Source organism: Cnephaeus nilssonii, assembly GCF_951640355.1.
Source record: "Cnephaeus nilssonii genome assembly, chromosome: 14".
NCBI classification, from domain to species: Eukaryota; Metazoa; Chordata; class Mammalia; order Chiroptera; family Vespertilionidae; genus Cnephaeus; species Cnephaeus nilssonii.
The window spans coordinates 50,194,221-50,211,490 of NC_137085.1; the positions used below are offsets into that span (position 1 = coordinate 50,194,221).

At 38.9% G+C, this 17,270-nt stretch overlaps 1 protein-coding gene across 5 annotated transcripts in view; it reads left to right on the forward strand.

The window, feature by feature from the left end:
• KDM4C (lysine demethylase 4C) overlaps positions 1–17,270 on the forward strand; it is a 332,885-nt gene that overhangs the window by 195,338 nt on the left and 120,277 nt on the right. For all 5 annotated transcript variants that reach the window (XM_079790592.1, XM_079790594.1, XM_079790590.1 and 2 more), the window contains exons 12-15: positions 156–264; positions 11,380–11,561; positions 13,175–13,388; positions 14,679–14,755. In XM_079790592.1, coding sequence (XP_079646718.1) covers positions 156–264; positions 11,380–11,561; positions 13,175–13,388; positions 14,679–14,755 — 582 coding nt within the window. The remainder of the gene's footprint in view (positions 1–155; positions 265–11,379; positions 11,562–13,174; positions 13,389–14,678; positions 14,756–17,270) is intronic.

The window sequence follows — 17,270 nt, forward strand, 5'->3', positions numbered from 1 at the left end:
TCCTTTTTTTTTTTTTTATAAAAGGGCTAACTTTCTAGGAGGTAAAAAAAGTACAAGAGTTCTTCATAATTAAATTGTTATAAATCATTGTTTTGTTTAAAACAAGTTTTTAATAACTGCTTGTGTTTCTCCCCCATTTTTTGTTTTGTAATCAGAGAATAGAGGGAGAAACCAAAACAGCTAAAAGTTGGCGCCATCCACTGAGCAAGCCTCCAGCAAGATCCCCCATGACTCTGGTGAAGCAGCAGGCAACTAGTGACGAAGGTAGGCTTGTGACGTTTTCAGGATTTTTAACTAGAATCTTTTAAATTTACGAACACCATCTTGAGTAAGAAACTACATGCAGTACTTCCATATCCTTTTATACCTGGTATGTGGCAAAGCACAGGAGGAGGGTGATAGCTGAGCTCTCAAGCAATGAGGGAACTCCAGAGGAGATTCTGAGAGAAATGACATCCAGATTGGAAGGAAGAGCTAATGCTGTGGCTCTTTGGGGGAAATACGCCAGGACTGGAGTGGACGTAGGGAAATTAGAGCTGAGACCTCATAGGTCCCTCAGACACACAAAGCTGGACTCTTACAAGCCTGTATCCTTAGTTAAGGATGTACTAGAGAAAAAGCAAACCACAGCTGACCTAGGCTCAGGCAGAGGACAATTGGACTTGATGCCTGGGTTTGGGCTTGTGTGAGGACAGGTGATAGGATAAGACGAGAAAGTTATCCTAATAGTTCTTAATCGTAGGACTGGTATCACATTTATACTTCCTTATTCCAAGTCAGAAATTTAAAGTAAAAGTGGGTACTGCCTGTTAAAGCCTCCAGGGCATCTAGCAGAAGCAGTTGACAAATCTTTTTGAATCACTTTGAAGAGGAATCTGGTTGACTCATGACAGTAAACTCTCTGACTGGAGTCCTGGCTTTGTCCCTTATAAGTTTTTTGCCCTTGGACAAGTCCTCTCTCTGGCTTCAGTTTCCTTTTGTGTAAAATATGAGGACTGGTCGTTAATTATCAGGGTTCCTAACCTACAGGTTCATGAGTGGATTTTTGGCACTTCAGCTATCCTGAAATAACTTGTGGTAATATGCTGAGCTCATCACCATTAGACTAAATTTTTATTTGTTACTCTTCAACTATAATTTTATGATTTCTAGAATAATTATACAGAAAGGTTGAAAGGTACAGGTACCCATCCATACTGCATTCACCCAAGTGCAGAGGTGACCCACCTACAAGTTTGAAAATTGACAAGATTCAGATTAAAACCTTGGTTATGGTTCTTATTTTCTGTAATCTGAGCGCCGTCTGGATAACTTTTTATAACTCATCAATTCAGCAAGTGCAACACTGTAATGAGCTGTTAAGCATCTCTTTGAAATTAAAGACAGCTTGGACCCTGATCCCTATCTCTGTAATGTTTGCATGCCTTGAGAGTTTGATTAGGAGAATATTTCAGGCTATGTAACAGCAATTTAGTTTTTGGACAGTCTGTCTTTATTAATATTATAATTCATTTAGTAATGGATTAAATATTTAAATACAAAGATGGAAGAGATGGAAATTGCTGCTTTAATTAGAGATTATATTGGTGTTTGACCATTATTTAACCCATTTAATCTAGGTTTTCAGTTATTTTAAAGAATAAAATGTATACATTTAAGTGCAATTAAGTGAGGAAAATCTCAGGAAATCAAGTCTGACACAGTTTGATTACTTTCCCAGTGGTTTTCTCTGTTTCACACTCTTTTTATTAAAGCTCTCATGTTTATGATGCAGTTGAATACTAAACCAGCCCTGAGTATATATTCCAAAAACTAGAACTACCCACTGATTTCACTTTGTTGGAGATTTTTGTTTTCTTCTGGGATTGTGTGATATTTCCTGTGGTATTTTATGAAATTTACCCTGTGTCAGTAGTCACTGTAAGTGCTATTTCTGGTGCACAAGCTGACTCTTGGGAACTTTCCACTTACTCCTCACACAAGGGACATTATTTAGAATTGGCTCTTTCACTTTACCTTTGGTAGATAGATATTTTGGGGAGAATTATGCCCTCCTGCCCCTGGCATGCTATAGCTCCTTCCTTTCTAAGAGTATTGGTATAGATTTGTTGGTTTTCATTTTATTTCTTTTACTTCAAGGTTTTATTAAGGATATGTTGACCAAATGTAATAATAGTGTCGTTTATTGATTCAAACTTTACAAATGTTATTTTAAGTATTAAATGAAATTAAATTTTCATTTTAAATATTAAAAGCACCCATTTGCCGAAAGTGGTTTGGCTCAGTGGATTGAGCGTCAGTCTGCGGACTGAAAGGTCCCAGGTTCGATTCCGGTCAAGGGCATGTACATTGGTTGCGGGCACATCCCCGGTAGGGGATGTGCAGGAAGCAGCTGGTCGATGTTTCTCTCTCATCGATGTTTCTAGCTCTCTATCCCTTTCCCTTCCTCTCTGTAAAAAATCAATAAAATATATATATATTTTTAAAAAGCACCCATTTATTTGTTTTGCTGGATGGTAATGGGTACTTGACTCTGTTTATGGTAGGAAACCTGAGACCTGCCTGCCTTCTGGTCTCTCCTTGGCTGTTAATGGCTGCTCCTTGGAGAGCTAAATCATGGAATCTCTAAGGCTCATCAGATGTTTACTCCTCTGTATGGTGAAATGGTTGGATTATTACTGATCCCAAAGTTTCCTTCAAACTCTAAAGGTCTTTGATTCTTTGAAATTATAATAGGAGAGGATATTATATAGTCCCCATGCCCCATACTAGCCTTCATTGAAAAGCAAAATAGTGAAGTATAGGAACATCCCTAATCAACAGTGTTTCCCTTCCGTAAAACTTCCGTTCTCTGCCAATTTTGAAAACAAATGCTGTTTTATGACTGTTGCGTGTCATGCTCCAAATGTTATTAATTTTTATAAAATGATCTCTTTTTGTTTCAATTCTTATTAACTTGAGGTAATATCATACCTTCAGAATGAGCACAGTTACATTTTTTGTTTGTTTAAGCACAGTTATATTTTCTGTTTGTTTAAAACAGCAACTTCAGCAGATTACTAAGTAGATTGGCTTGGAATGTTTGTTGATAGATCACAGCAAATGTTTTCCTGCATTATGTGGACAATAAAACATTAGATTTTTTGGCATTCAGATGTTATGGCTATTTTATCTAGCACTCAGCTGAGTAGTAATTGGCATTCTCAGTTTAGCTTATTTCTTTGCCCATAAATTATATTGGGAGCCCCATTGGCATTGACTTTTACTGTAACATAGGGGATAAAAATTAAAAACACCTTTCTTTTATTATGCTAGTGGCTTCATAAGGGTTTGATTGAATTAGAGGGAAAATGTTAGGTTTTAAACTTACATGGTTGCTTTCTATACTTTTCAGAATCATTCTTGAAACTTTTCTAAATGTGGTTGGCATAAAGTGTTAGGTCTGAATGTGCTGAGAGCGTTGGGATTGTAAAATGATAGCTAAGACTCAGACTCTTAAATTCACGTATGCATTGTTGCTCTTAAAGTCTTGAAGGAAACAACTGAGGAACAGGAACAGCTTTTGATACTGTAAGTGTGTGGTTCATTCTAGTCTTGAGATGTTGAGAAAAATAAATTACTGCATTGGTTGAAACGGATGAAATTGGTAATGTTTGATTTTTTTTTTCTACAAAACTGTAATTTTGTACAACTTAACTCACATGTATTGCTTTACATTTCCTCAAACTTGTACACAACTCCCTTTCCTAGGAGACAAAGATGTCTTAACCCTGCAGGGCATTGAATTATCCTTTATTTTGTACCAAATTTTCTCCATTTCTATTTCCACCTTTTGTTTGTTCATGGAACTAACAGTGAAGATCAAAAATAAGCATGCAAAGTTTGCTAAATTTTCGTAGGTTTTAAAATTTACTTTATGATCTTCATTTTCCATATTTTGCCTCTGACTATTGAAAAATTAGTCCCGGGCTGGCAATGTTCTGTAGGTTGACATTTGGGGACCATTGTCATGGATTTTAGAAAGGGACTTTTCACTTTGTGGGAGGTAGATTTGTGGGTTAAGTGCCATTTATAGGCTCCCAGATAGTGAGTGGCTCACTTTATGATCATTTTAATTGTATAAAGTGTTGTTTTATTCCTTTTCTCTTTTTTGGGTCTTAGGTTCCCAGTTTTTGGGAAATGATGACATGACTTCATTTTATATATGTCAAATGGACTTCTAAATTCTACACTGATGTCTATTGTTTTACTGCTAATGTTCTGTTTTGGGGAACCATTTTCAAGAAAGTGTAGGAATTTTTGTTGTGCTAATCAAAAAGAGTAGAAACTTAAGGAGAAAAGGTTTGCAGTAGTACTAGTATGTGAACATTTTTGAATATTATTAAAATATTTTCATAGTTGCCAAGGTCTTTTCTTAAGGAAATATACTTTATTAGAGGCCCAGTGCACTTGTGGGTGAGAGGGCTCAGCCCAGCCTGCGCCCTCTCGCAGTCTGGGACTCCTTGGGGGATGTCCACCTGCCGGCTTAGGCCCGCTGCTGCCGCCACCACTGCTGCACTTGCAGCCATCAGCCCGGCTTGTGGATGAGCAGAGCTTCCCCTGTGGGAGCGCACTGACCACCAGGTGGCAGCTCCTGCGTTGAGCATCTGCCCCCTGGTGGTCAGTGCGTGTCATAGTGACCGGTTGTTCCGCCATTAGGATCAATTTGCATATTACCCTTTTATTATATAGGATAATGTCTTTAAGTGAGTTATCATGAATATGGGGGTAAGAATCTCGGTGGGAGAGGACAATGAGTACAGAAGCCCCAAAGGCTAGTAAGTGTGGCATGTTTGAAGAACAGCAAGAGGTATAGCTGACTGGACCACCAGATGGTTTTGGATGTGGAATGACAAAATGGACATTTGCTGCCTTTCCTTTCTTCTTTCTGTACATTCTCTCTATGGGCTAGTCCATACCCTTGTTTCTCCAGTAGTTGGCATCATGGCTGCCCTGTATGGGGTTTTTTCCTTCTCCTTAGCAGCTGTTTTGTGTGATCTACCTGATGATACTTCTTTTAATTTTGGGGCCAATATGTCTCAGGGTCCTGCTGTCCTTTACGTAGATGACAAGAACTGACTTTTAGGTAAGGGGACCTTTTTTTTTTTTTTTTTTCAGGTAAATTGCAACATGCTTGTAGATCTTATTCTGCCATTTTTTTTTTTTTTTTACTTTGTATTATAGATGCTATTAATGAAATAGTTTAATAAGAAACTGGAGGTTTCTTCCATGGGAAATTTTGGACTCATTGAAGGCAGGAGACTATTTATTTCCAGGATCTGTCATATTGCCTAACACCGTGGTCAGCAAACTGCAGGTCGCGAGCCACATGCAGCTCTTTGGCCCCTTGAGTGTGGCTCTTCCACAAAATACCATGGCCTGGGCGAGTCGTATTTTGAAGAAGTGGCATTAGAAGAAGTTTAAGTTTAAAAAATTTGGCTCTCAAAAGAAATTTCAATCGTTGTACTGTTGATATTTGGCTCTGTTGACTAATGAGTTTGCCGACCACTGGCCTAACATAACGTGAGTTGTATATGCTCACTCTTTCTTCACTTACCTTTGATTTGATGATTAGAATAAGTTCCTTTTGATGCCATGTTGTCATCAAGTTTTCTAAAGATATGCCAACTTTCTGTTAGAAGTTTTCTTTTTCCCATCCCCACTGAGATATGGAAATTTACCATGCTGCTTTCTTCCTACTGTACATATTATTAGCAATTGCTATTTACAGTTTCTAAAGATAGATGGTGTTATCATTTTTACTGCTGAGGAAACTGAAGCTCAGAGACATTAATTCACTTGTTCAAGGTCACAAGGCTGGCAATTGGTAGATAACAGGCTTTAAATTATGTCTCATTCCTAGGTTTGCACTCCTTCTACTTTATCACACTAGCAACCCCAATAATGGCTCAGTACTGATAAAAGAAGCTGAAGTGAGCACGTATAAATGTCTGATAAGAACCAGCCATCTCTGTTGCGATAGTAGATCATCTGCAGTATTCCTTGTTGTTGTCCGTGTGTATTGTAAGAAAACACACATTGGTGAAATATGAGTGAACATTCTTTAAGAAATTTAAGCAACATTGATAATGCCAAAGTTCTCAGTGAAAACCCCCCAACCCTGAGAGGTACAAGTATCAGGGCATTGTTTTGTAATAGGAAATTAGAAGGGGTGTGCTGTAATGTCACCACTTCCCCTAATGTCACCACTTCCTAGTAAAATCATATGTAAAAAGCCCTGTGATTTTTTTTCTTTTGTACTTGGTATGTTTTTTCCCTTTTGTACTTTGAACATACCTTTACAAACCTTTGAAATTCAGAGTTTTAAAAAATCATTGAAATACAGCTTGACAACAGATTGTGCAATAGTTTGTATGGGAACAATAACGTTCCCAAATTTGAATTTCTTTGCTTTTTTTGAGTAACTCATTCTTGCCCTCTTCCCCCCACCCCCAATTTCCTCTAGGACATTTGAAATCATATATATAATGCTTCCCAGGGCTGAGATTTTGTTCAAGTACCTGAAAGATAACAGATGCTGCTGTGTTCTTCATAGCAGAGAATAGTGCTATACCAGCCAAAACACATCTCTGGAACCTAACCTCAGCAGCAAAATCATTGTGGTGACTGGTAAAGGGAAATTGTACTGTAGCAGAGTTGATGGCTTTCCCCATCTGCCAGGCTCCACCAGCAAGTCCTGGCAGCAGCCCTTCCACAATCGCCCAAATGTTTTTCTATTGAGAAATCCACTTACATTGAGTAAGTAAAATTTGTTCAAAAATCTTGTACTGAGAAGTGAATAAATCTGAATAGGACCTACCTCATATTATTCTGAACACATTTTTTCAAACTTTAAAGATTATATCCTATATAATAAAACCCTAATACGCAAATAGACCGAAGGGCGGAACGACTGGTCGCTATAATGCGCACGGACTACCAGGGGGCAGATGCTCAATGCAGGACCTGTCCCCTGGTGGTCAGGGCACTCCCACAGGGGGAGTGCTGCTCAGCCCGAAGCCGGGCTTGTGGCTGGTGGGCTTGTGGTGGTGGCCGGAGCCTCTCCCGCCTCCATGGCAGCGCTGGAGAGCACCGAGCCCGGCTTCTGCTCACGGCTGGCAAGTGCAGCGGTGCTGCAGGCAGGCAGTAAGGAGCGAGGGGTCCCGGACTGTGAGAGGGTGTCTATCTGCCGGCTTAGGCCCCATCTCCCCGGAGGGGATCGGATGGGGCCTGGGCCAGCAAGTGGACATCCCCCAAGGGGTCCCGGACTGCGAGAGGGTGTAGGCCAAGCTGAGGGGACACCCCCACCCCACCCCCACAGTGCATGAATGTCATGCACCGGGCCTCTAGTATTTTCATAATTATGAAAACTTACAACACCCCTGTCCTTTATTCCAGACTTTTAAATAAATTTTTATAGAATTGACATCATTCTCTATATACAGTCTTATGTTCTGATTTTTCTCTAAGTTAATATTTATTTTTACTTAGTATTATATGTTACATAAAACATGTATTTATGTTATACTTCATTAATATTCTTCAAAAGCGCCCTTTCTAATGCTGGTATAATGTGGCCATGCCATAATTATATATTTTTAAGTGGGTACTTTTTGGGGGGATACTTTTACAGAGGACATTAATCAAATTAACATGTATATTTACAGAAAAATAAGCAAAGTTGATATGTATGTACACATGGGGGATCCATTAGAATATGAGACCCAAGGACAAATGGGGCAGTTGAGGGATTTATATGCCATTTTGAGCTCAGGAGAAAGGATTGTGGTTTGGACTTCAGAGAGCAGGAAGGTAATTCACATGGAGATGGAAAAACAAAACTGTCCCCCATCCATACTCCCTCCCTCCCTCCCTCCCTCCCTCCCTCCCTCCCTCCCTCCCAGACACACACACACTACAAGGTAGTCGAATATAATGACTGCATTGGTGCCACTGCCTTAATTCAAGTGAAGGCATAGTTTTACCCTCCATTGCTTTGAATCACACATAACAAATGTTGACAGGGTGACAGACAAATAACAGGTTTGTATTATCATAAAAGTATTTTTGACCATACAGACCCTGTGAAATTATGTGTGTTTGTCTCCTAGAGTCCATAAACTCCTTATCTTGAGAACTGCTGTTATACTATTAATTCTTCTTTTGTTTTTGTTGAGAATACAGTTGGGAAAGAAGGGAATTTTATGCTGGTAATGTTTTCACAGATCTCTTGGACTTTCATCACTTGTTGTTTGTTGATTTACTGATGATAGCCATTCTGATACGTGAGGTGCTAGCTCATTGTGGTTTTAATTTGCATTTTTCTAATGATTAGTGATTGAGCATAGTTTTATATGTCTACTAGAGGCCCGGTGCATGAAATTCATGCAAGGTAGGGTTCTAGGCCTGGCCAGTGATCAGGGCCAATCTGTGGGGCAACCGGCAGGGTGATTGGGGGGCCTTCTGCCTTGGCCAGCCTGGCACCACCCGCTTGCTGGCCCTGCCCCCCCCCCCCACCACCGGCGGTCACCTCCCTCTGTGGGGTGACAAGAGGGGCGATTGGGGGCCCCCCTGGCACCCACCTTGGCTGGCCTGGGGCCTGCAGGCTGGGGGCAGCTCCTGCTTTGAGCGTCTGCTCCATGGTGGTCAGTGCGTGTCATAGCGACCGGTCGTTCCGCCCGTTGTTCCACCCTTCGGTCGATTTGCATATTAGGCTCTTATTATATAGGATTTGCCATTTGTATGTCCTCTTTGGAGAAGTGTCTGTTCAGGTCCTCTGCCTGTTTCTTAATTGCATTTTTTTTTTTGTTTGTTTTGAGTTGTCTGAGTTCTTTATAAATTTTGGAACCTCTTATTAGGTCTATCATTGGAAAATATCTTTTTCCATTCAGTAGGTTTTCTTTTAGTTTTGATGCAAAGCTTTTTAGTTTGTTGTACTCCCATTTGTTTATATTTTCATTCCCCTTGCCTGATGATATATATCAGAAAAATATTACTAAGAAAAAAGTTTTCTTCTAGGAGTTTTATGGTTTTAGGTATAATGTTTAAGTCTTTAATCCATTTTAAGTTTAGTCTCTTTTTTGAAAATGTGTTTTTATTGATTTCTAGAGAGAGAGAAGGAGGAGGAGGGATAGAGAGTTAGAAATATCAATTAGAGAGAAACATCGTCAACTAGCTGCCTCCTGCATTCCCCCTATTGGAGATTGAGCCTGCAGTCCAGGCACATGCCCTGACCAGGAATTGAACCAATGACCTTTTGATTGCTGGTTTGACACTCAACCACTGAGCCACACTGGCTGGACTATTTTGAGTTTATTCTAGTATTTGGCATAAGAAGGTGGTCTAGTTTCTTTTCCTTTCTTTTTTTTGGGGGGGGCATTTATCTGTCCAGTTTTCTCAAAGGGTTTAAAATTTAAATTCAGGTCTCTGGACTGACAGGTCCCTGTACTTGGTGCTGCACAGTGTTGCTGATGTGCTTTTTTAAATGTATGGTATTACATACTTATTGTGTTCAGTGCATACTCCAGCTTGGGGAGCATCCAAACAGAAGACAGATGGTCTTGGGCCAGAGTACAGCGTCATCTTTGGTGGACAGCTGTAGACCTGGGTCCTCTACTAGGTCAGTGTTGAGAGGGTTTGAGGACAAGCTCAATTTACATAGGCTATCATAGGTCATGTCTTGCTGTAGCCCTTGCTCTCTGTCCATTGTCAGGAATTGTCCTTTTTCACTACTTCTTTTTCATTATTGCTAGGCTTTTAGGAATTAAATACTATTTCTTCCCTTCCTAAAAATATTTTGACAACTCTTCAGATTAACTTATGACCAACTAAAGGGATAAGGGCATTATCTGTAGCATGTGTTTTAATCTTTTATAATAAAGTAAGTGATATGATGAATTTATTGTATATCAGTGGTAGCAACAGCTACTCAAATTTGGATTTCTTTTTTGTTAGATCCATTTTTAGTACATATGTGGGAGATATTGGCCTATAGGTTACAGGTTTAATATTATTTCAAATTCCTGGTTAACTTTTCACTCCCATCTTTCATTTTTCAAATCTTAGTCTTTGTAGTAAGTATTCTAATATTATTGTAGGGAAACTGAGGTGGAAGCAGTTTATGTTTAGAGTAAGATTACTGCATCGCAAATCCAGATAGGCAAAGGTTGTTACCTTTTGTTGTGTTTTCAAACCACTGCCCCTGCCTGATTACTAAGCATTTTCCATTGTAAGCAATTAGCAATAATAATACCGCCAACATGGAAGCAGGTATGCTCCTTTTTGCTTTAGTTAGCTTCTTTAGAGTTATTTTCAGCCTCATGAGCCCTTCTTATTTTTTCATCTGAGCAAATCTCTTTTGACTTTTTCTAAAATAGGTAAGTCAACAATTCCAGGGCTGGTGCACATTAGTTCATAGGAACACCCATGCTTGGGAATTGACGACATTGTCCACAATATTTATTCTTAAGCCTGTGTAAGCTACTGGTGAGGAATTTTAGAGTGTGCCACAGCTCGAGACACTAAATACTGGGCAGAGCTATGGCTGCTCCCACCTGCTCTGATACACTGTCCTCTGCTCTTGAAGTGAAGAATATTTTTCTCTTAACCTGTTAGGTCTTTTTGTATTTTTCTCCCTTGTATAAAATTTTTCTAAAATGGTATTCTCATGGAGTGTATTTCAGTCCCTTTTATGTTAACAGATGCACATACTTAAGAAATTTGACCCTCTGGGGACATCATACTGAACAAATAAGAAGTTTTGACATAGCGATTGTCTTTCATATCCATGTAATGGCAGTATATTGCTTGGAACATGATAGATGCTCTGCAGATGTTATTTGTCATGAATTCTTGAGCCCCAAAGTTAATTAAATGAAGTCCTCTAATTAATAAATTTATATAGAACCATGCACTATGTTAGGTGAGGAAACTAAAAATATTGGTAAGCCAGCTGTTGGGTTAGCAGATGCCTGTGCTGCCTGGAGATTAACTCACACATATAAACTCTTACCGTGGGAGGTGTTCTGGTAGCAGTAGAATTACGGAAGTAGTGTAGTCGAAAGGAGGGAACTGAACAGGTTAGTTATTCCTGGCAGGGAAGGAGATATTGTCAAAAGGAGGGTGGTTGTCTGGCCATCATATTTGATCTAGTCCTTGAAGATGAAGAGGATGAAAAGGAAACTTTTGTTCCTCTTCTCTCCGAATCTATTTGAAAGATAAAATAGGTTTCCTGTCTGACATGAATATCACAGACACTTTGGAATGTTTGCTTCTTTTATAACCAGGGATGTTTTACCCTGGGTCTCATACTTACTGTGTTTTCATGCCCTGTCTCTTAAGAATTACCTGAGGTTCCATTAATTGAGGAGGAAGTGGAAGAAACGGAGTCTTGGGCAAAGCCTCTGGTCCACCTTTGGCAGACAAAGGCTCCAAACTTCGTGGCTGAGCAGGAGTATAATGCAGCCACGGGCAGAATGGAGCCACACTGTGCCATCTGTGCTCTCCTCATGCCCTACTACAAGGTAAGGAGGCTGGTGGGTCATTGTCAAGGTCCCTCTCACTGATGCACTCTTTCTGTGGCCGTGAAAGCACAGGGAGTCATTGTAAGGTAAGTGTGCACATGGAAAGGAAGACATTCATATTTATGTAGCTAATGGCCATCATAGAGCCCCAACCAGAATTTCTAAGTGCTGCTTGAGAGACATTTCCCTAACAGTGAGTTACCACTTTTGAATAAATGATTGGTTTACTTGTTGGTCTTAGTTTATTTCATTCAGGGGACAATTCCAACCTTTCTTTCCACCCCTTTCACCAAGAAACACAGACCTTAAAGCTTAACAAGAGAGATCTTAGAACTAGTCTCTGTTTTATGCTTGAAAATATCACTCTCAATAATATAAATGTTAGCTCTGGGACCACATTTAAGTGTCTATCTTCCCATGCAAAAGACACCACAGGATTAAATTCAAACTGAATTGTCCAGCGTACACTCATCAGCCAGCTGTGCATGATGCCAGCTATGCATGATGTTTTCAATATCATTCCATATCTGTTATACTGATGGCATTTAGCTCCCTGAGGACCACATTCTCCAGCTCTAACAGCGACAAAATGATCTCTAGGAATCTAGTAAGGGTGATGGAACTACATGATCTATTTTAAGGTGCAATAAAGTGTATTGATGTGAACATTGTGTTCCGGGTTATATTTTCACTAATTGAATCAGAAATATTCTCCTCAAGATCCATGTAAAGTAAATGCTTTTCTGTTCAGATGTTTCAGAGCATGAAAATGTGTGAAATTCACATTTTCAGACCTTTGTAAATAGGAAGTAAGTACTTGCTCATCTTTGAATGTGGCCCTGGTGAGTGACAAACACTTTTGTTTTCCTTTTAAGTCACTAAATTTCTGTTTTCTTGGGAAAACAACCTTTTATTGATTCTTATTTATATATTGTAATATGCCTGTATATTTCCCCATTAATTAAAACATTCCCACAGAAATGATAAGATTTAGGGAAATTAATATATCTCTGTAGATAATACGATAGTTATTAGAGTTTCAAATAAACAGTAAACATTTTCCATATATTTTGATAAGAGGTGACAATTTTGTTTTGCACATTATATTTTTTATTTAATGACAGTTGCCAGATCTTTCTGTCTTGATGTTTTCAAACTTTGTGGAAAGGCAGAAGCCTTCAAAAACTCTCTCAATACTTTTACACAGACTTAAGCTTAGGTCTTTATAACACTCCTGTTAGGTGTAACTGGGTAAGATTCTTCAGTAAGTGAAACCAGTTCTGTTAACCAAATGCAAATAAAGAAATGAAAAAAAAATCATTAGAAAAACTGATGCTTTACATGAACTATTTATATAAGAACATAGTTTTAGTAGCTCAGTACTTTCTTGTACAAGCAGATGCACAGAGTATCTTCTTGTTCCTATAGCTTAGCACCTGATGGGAGCCTGAGACAGAGCATTAGGAAAAAGCTAGTAGTTGGGTCAAGGAGAACAAGAGGAAGAACAGGAGCTGAAAGTTAGTGGATGGAACAGCTGTTAGTAGATATGAGTAGCAGAACTAAAGAGTTCATTTCCATGTTTTTCACTCATGTGGAAATATTGTGTTTTTCAGCCAGATAGCAGCAATGAAGAAAATGATTCTAGATGGGAGACAAAATTAGATGACGTGGTTGCTTCGGGAGGAAAGACTAAGCCCCTCATTCCAGAGATGTGTTTTATTTATAGCGAAGAAAATATAGAATATTCGCCACCTAATGCCTTCCTGGAAGAGGATGGAACAAGCCTTCTAATTTCCTGTGCAAAGTGCTGCATACGGGTTCATGCAAGTAAATGAATCTCTCACTCATCAATCATTGGCTTTTAGTGCTTCACAGTCTTTATTTCTTACCCCTATGTAACCTGCCAGATCTTTGGCATTGAACTATTGGTATATTAGATCATTTTTTCTCACATTGTAAAAAATGAAAGTATGAGTAGGTATAATCATTCTTTTTTCTCCAGTTTTATACAATACCGAATTACAGGGTTTCTCCTTGTCAGTGTAGTATGAATGGTTTATAATATAATATACACTGTATTTACCCCAGTGTAATACCAATCTTACATTAGGTTTGAGGTAGTCTTACTGTCTGTCATGTATTTATTAATCAGATACTATTAGCTTCCCCAAAGTATTTGAACATAATCTGCTTGAAATATAATTATAGCAACCTTCTTATTGTATTTATATCAATTCATAACACGTATCCACACACATACTCACCCTACATTATTATATGTATATCAGAGGCAAAGCATCATTTCACAAAAAAGCTAGGATTTTAATCTTGGTTTCTGAATATACTAGCTATGCAGTTTAACCATAATATTTTATGTGCTTGAACTAAACATTTTATGGTTCTGCTTAACTATGATAGGTTTTTCTTTGGGTAATTACACTTGTTATTTTCTCTTCGTATCTCAAATGTTATAGAAATGTGATATTAAAAATTACTCATTTAAATCTTTGAAAACCTTATTTCAAGAAGTCAGATTAACATATTTGTTGGTTCTGCATAATTGCTATTTGTATTGGCATCATCAGCTATCTCCTTACATAGTTCTTTTGAGTCAGGCATGTACAGAATAAACAAGTGGAATTGAACACATCACTTTATCACTAAACACGAATTGTGTATCCTCTGTCCCTATCAGTGAAATTAAAGCTAGTTAAACATAATATTTGAAATGTAATTTTAAATTACATTAATTTCAAATATTGTCAAAGTTTGTTTTATTTTAAAACTTCTCCAGGCTTTGTTTCCTGAATTGCAACTTATTTTAAAATATGTTTTGCATGAGTAAAGGAGTAGACAAGAAAGTCTGAAGTTTTATTATTGCCCATTCAGGAATTATCAGTATTCTCTACAATAACTATTGTGAGCATTAGTTACTATTAATGCCCACACTCATATTTCCTGGAACTGATATCCATGAGAACCCAAAGTATCTTTGTTTTGTTCTAAGAATCAAAAACTGTAGGGTAGGTAGTGTCTTTTATTTAATCAGTGCTAACATGTGGAATATTGTCACAATGCAAAATACCTAATTCTTTAATCCATATTAATATTTTATAGGTTGTTATGGTATCCCTTCTCATGAAATCTCTGATGGATGGTTATGTGCCCGGTGCAAAAGAAATGCATGGACAGCAGTAAGTAGCTTATGTTAATATCTCACTTCCTCCACCGTGGACACATTTACATCTAGTGGTAAGGTAAGATTGTATACATGCTTTTGTGTACAATTCTACACTTACTGTATTTCTAGTCTTCTCTTTCTATGTCATCCTACGTGTTGTTTATAGTCATTGTAGAAATATTAAATAAAGTTTTAGGTGTCACTTCTTATCTCTGGAACCTACAGAGATTGCCAGTTTATCAGAGCAGGTCCAAAATATTGTCCTATTTTGCGATTCTTGAAAATAATTATTCAAGGTGGGGATCTTCTCTGAGGAAACCACACTCATACATAACTCTTCAACTAGCCTGAGGACTTCCCCACTTATTTATTCTTATATTCATACTTTTAGATTTCTCCTCTCTTTGAGTTCTACTCTTGTCCCAGGCATTTGCTGTGAACTTGAGATAGAATCTTCAGCAACAAATGATCCCCTACTTGGGGGACACAGATCCCTCTTCATTGAAATTGTTTTCCTGGAAGCCCTGTTGAAACTTTAGCTTATATCCTAGCATTGAGTCCTGTTTCATTAGTCCAGTATGTCACTCATTTTGCCATTTAATTATGTGGTATCTGAATTTTTCATAAAATCATTTCTTTCAAGAGGTATAAGAACATTCTTGAAAGGGAGAATCTGTCAGGTTTTAATAACATAACCCACTCTCGATCTTAGAGTATATGCTCAGCTTGATGGTGTTGATGGTAATAGTAGCAATTGCTCTCTTCCTTAGCGAATAATGATAATGAATTAAATATCCTTGTAACCAGAGTTAAAAACCTGAAGGAGACAATATAAGGAAAATGCCTTGCATCATGCAAATTTATGTCATGATTATGTATGTTTAGCTCTCATTGTTGAAATAGACATATGGTAACTATAAATTAAAGGTGTCTGTGGGGATGTTGTTTGAATACTTTTTTGCTGGCATTCACCTTGGCTAGTGAGGGGGAAATGGATGAAAATGTAGGCACTCTTTCTAGTTTGAGAAATCTGATACATTTGATGTTAGAGATTATATCTTCAACTTGAGAGGTCTTTTCATTAGTGGGTTCAGAAAACATGTTGGTATTTTCTTTAGTGTGATATTATGTTAACAAAAACTATGTAGCCCTGGATGGTTTGTCTCAGTGGTTAGAGTACCAGCCCTTGGACCAAAGGGTCGTAGGTTCGATTCCTGGTCAAGGGCATGTACCTTAGTTGCAGGCTTGATCCCTGGATTGGTTGCATGTGGGAGGCAACCAATCATTATGTCTCTCTCACATAGATGTTTCTCTCTCTCTGTCTCCTCCCTTTTCCCTCCCCTCTACTCTCTTTTAAAAAATAAATCAATGGAAAAACTATCCTCAGGTTAAGGATTCAAACAAACAAATAAACAAACAAAAAATATGTAAATGCAGAGCATCTATAAACCAGCCAGGAAGTCCTATAATAAATACATTCGACTCTTATTTACTATGCAGTTCCTATTCCCATTGTAGGCACCGAAGCAAAGCCTTGTAAAATCAGTTTGACCAGGGATATCTTCTCCTTTTCCCTCAGGTGTAGGTTTAGAGATATGCTAATCCAGGTCACCAGGCCGAGAAGAGTTCTCTGTTGGATCCTTGGTTATTGCTTGGCACCTGTGCTCTCACACGGAGCAATCCTATATTTATTCAAGGTACCACTGTTCTTTGCATGCCAGAACAGGGCTAGAGCTAGGCCACTCACCCTGATTCCAAGGCTGCGTCTGATTAATTGTGTTGTTTTCCTTAAGCATGTCTTAAGAAGGAAATTGATTTAAAACATCTTTCTATTAATCTTCACCCCTCAACACCCTCAGAATATACAGTAAGCCTTTTGTAATTTAATATTGATATCATGTAAATATTTCAATTTGCAATAGAAATGGAACTCTTGAATAGAACTTTACAATGATCATCTAGACCAGTGGTTCTCAACCTTTCTAATGCTGCGACCCTTTAATACAGTTCCTCATGTTGTGGTGACCCCCAACCATAAAATTATTTTTGTTGCTACTTCATAACTGTAATTTTGCTACTGTTATGAATTGTAATGTAAATATCTGTGTTTTCCGATGGTCTTAGGTGCTACAGCAGCGGTTCTCAACCTGTGGGTCGCGAAATTCATGCGGGGGCGGGGGGTCCCCCAGCCCGGCCTGCACCCTCTCCAATCTGGGACCCCTCGAGGGATGTCCAACTGCCAGTTTAGGCCCGATACTGCAGGGCAGTCGGGCATTCCTCTTGCAATCCGGGACCACTGGCTCCTAACCACTCACCTACCTACCTGCCTGCCTGATCTCCCCAATCACTCTGCCTGCCTGCCTGATCGCCCCTAACCACCTCTGCCTGCCTGCCTGATCACCCCTAACCACCTCTGCCTGCCTGCCTGACCACCCCTAACTGCCTCTGCCTGCCTGCCTGATGCCCCTAATTGCTCTCTTGCTGGCCTGATCCCCCTAACCACTCTCCCCTGACGGCCTGATTGCCCC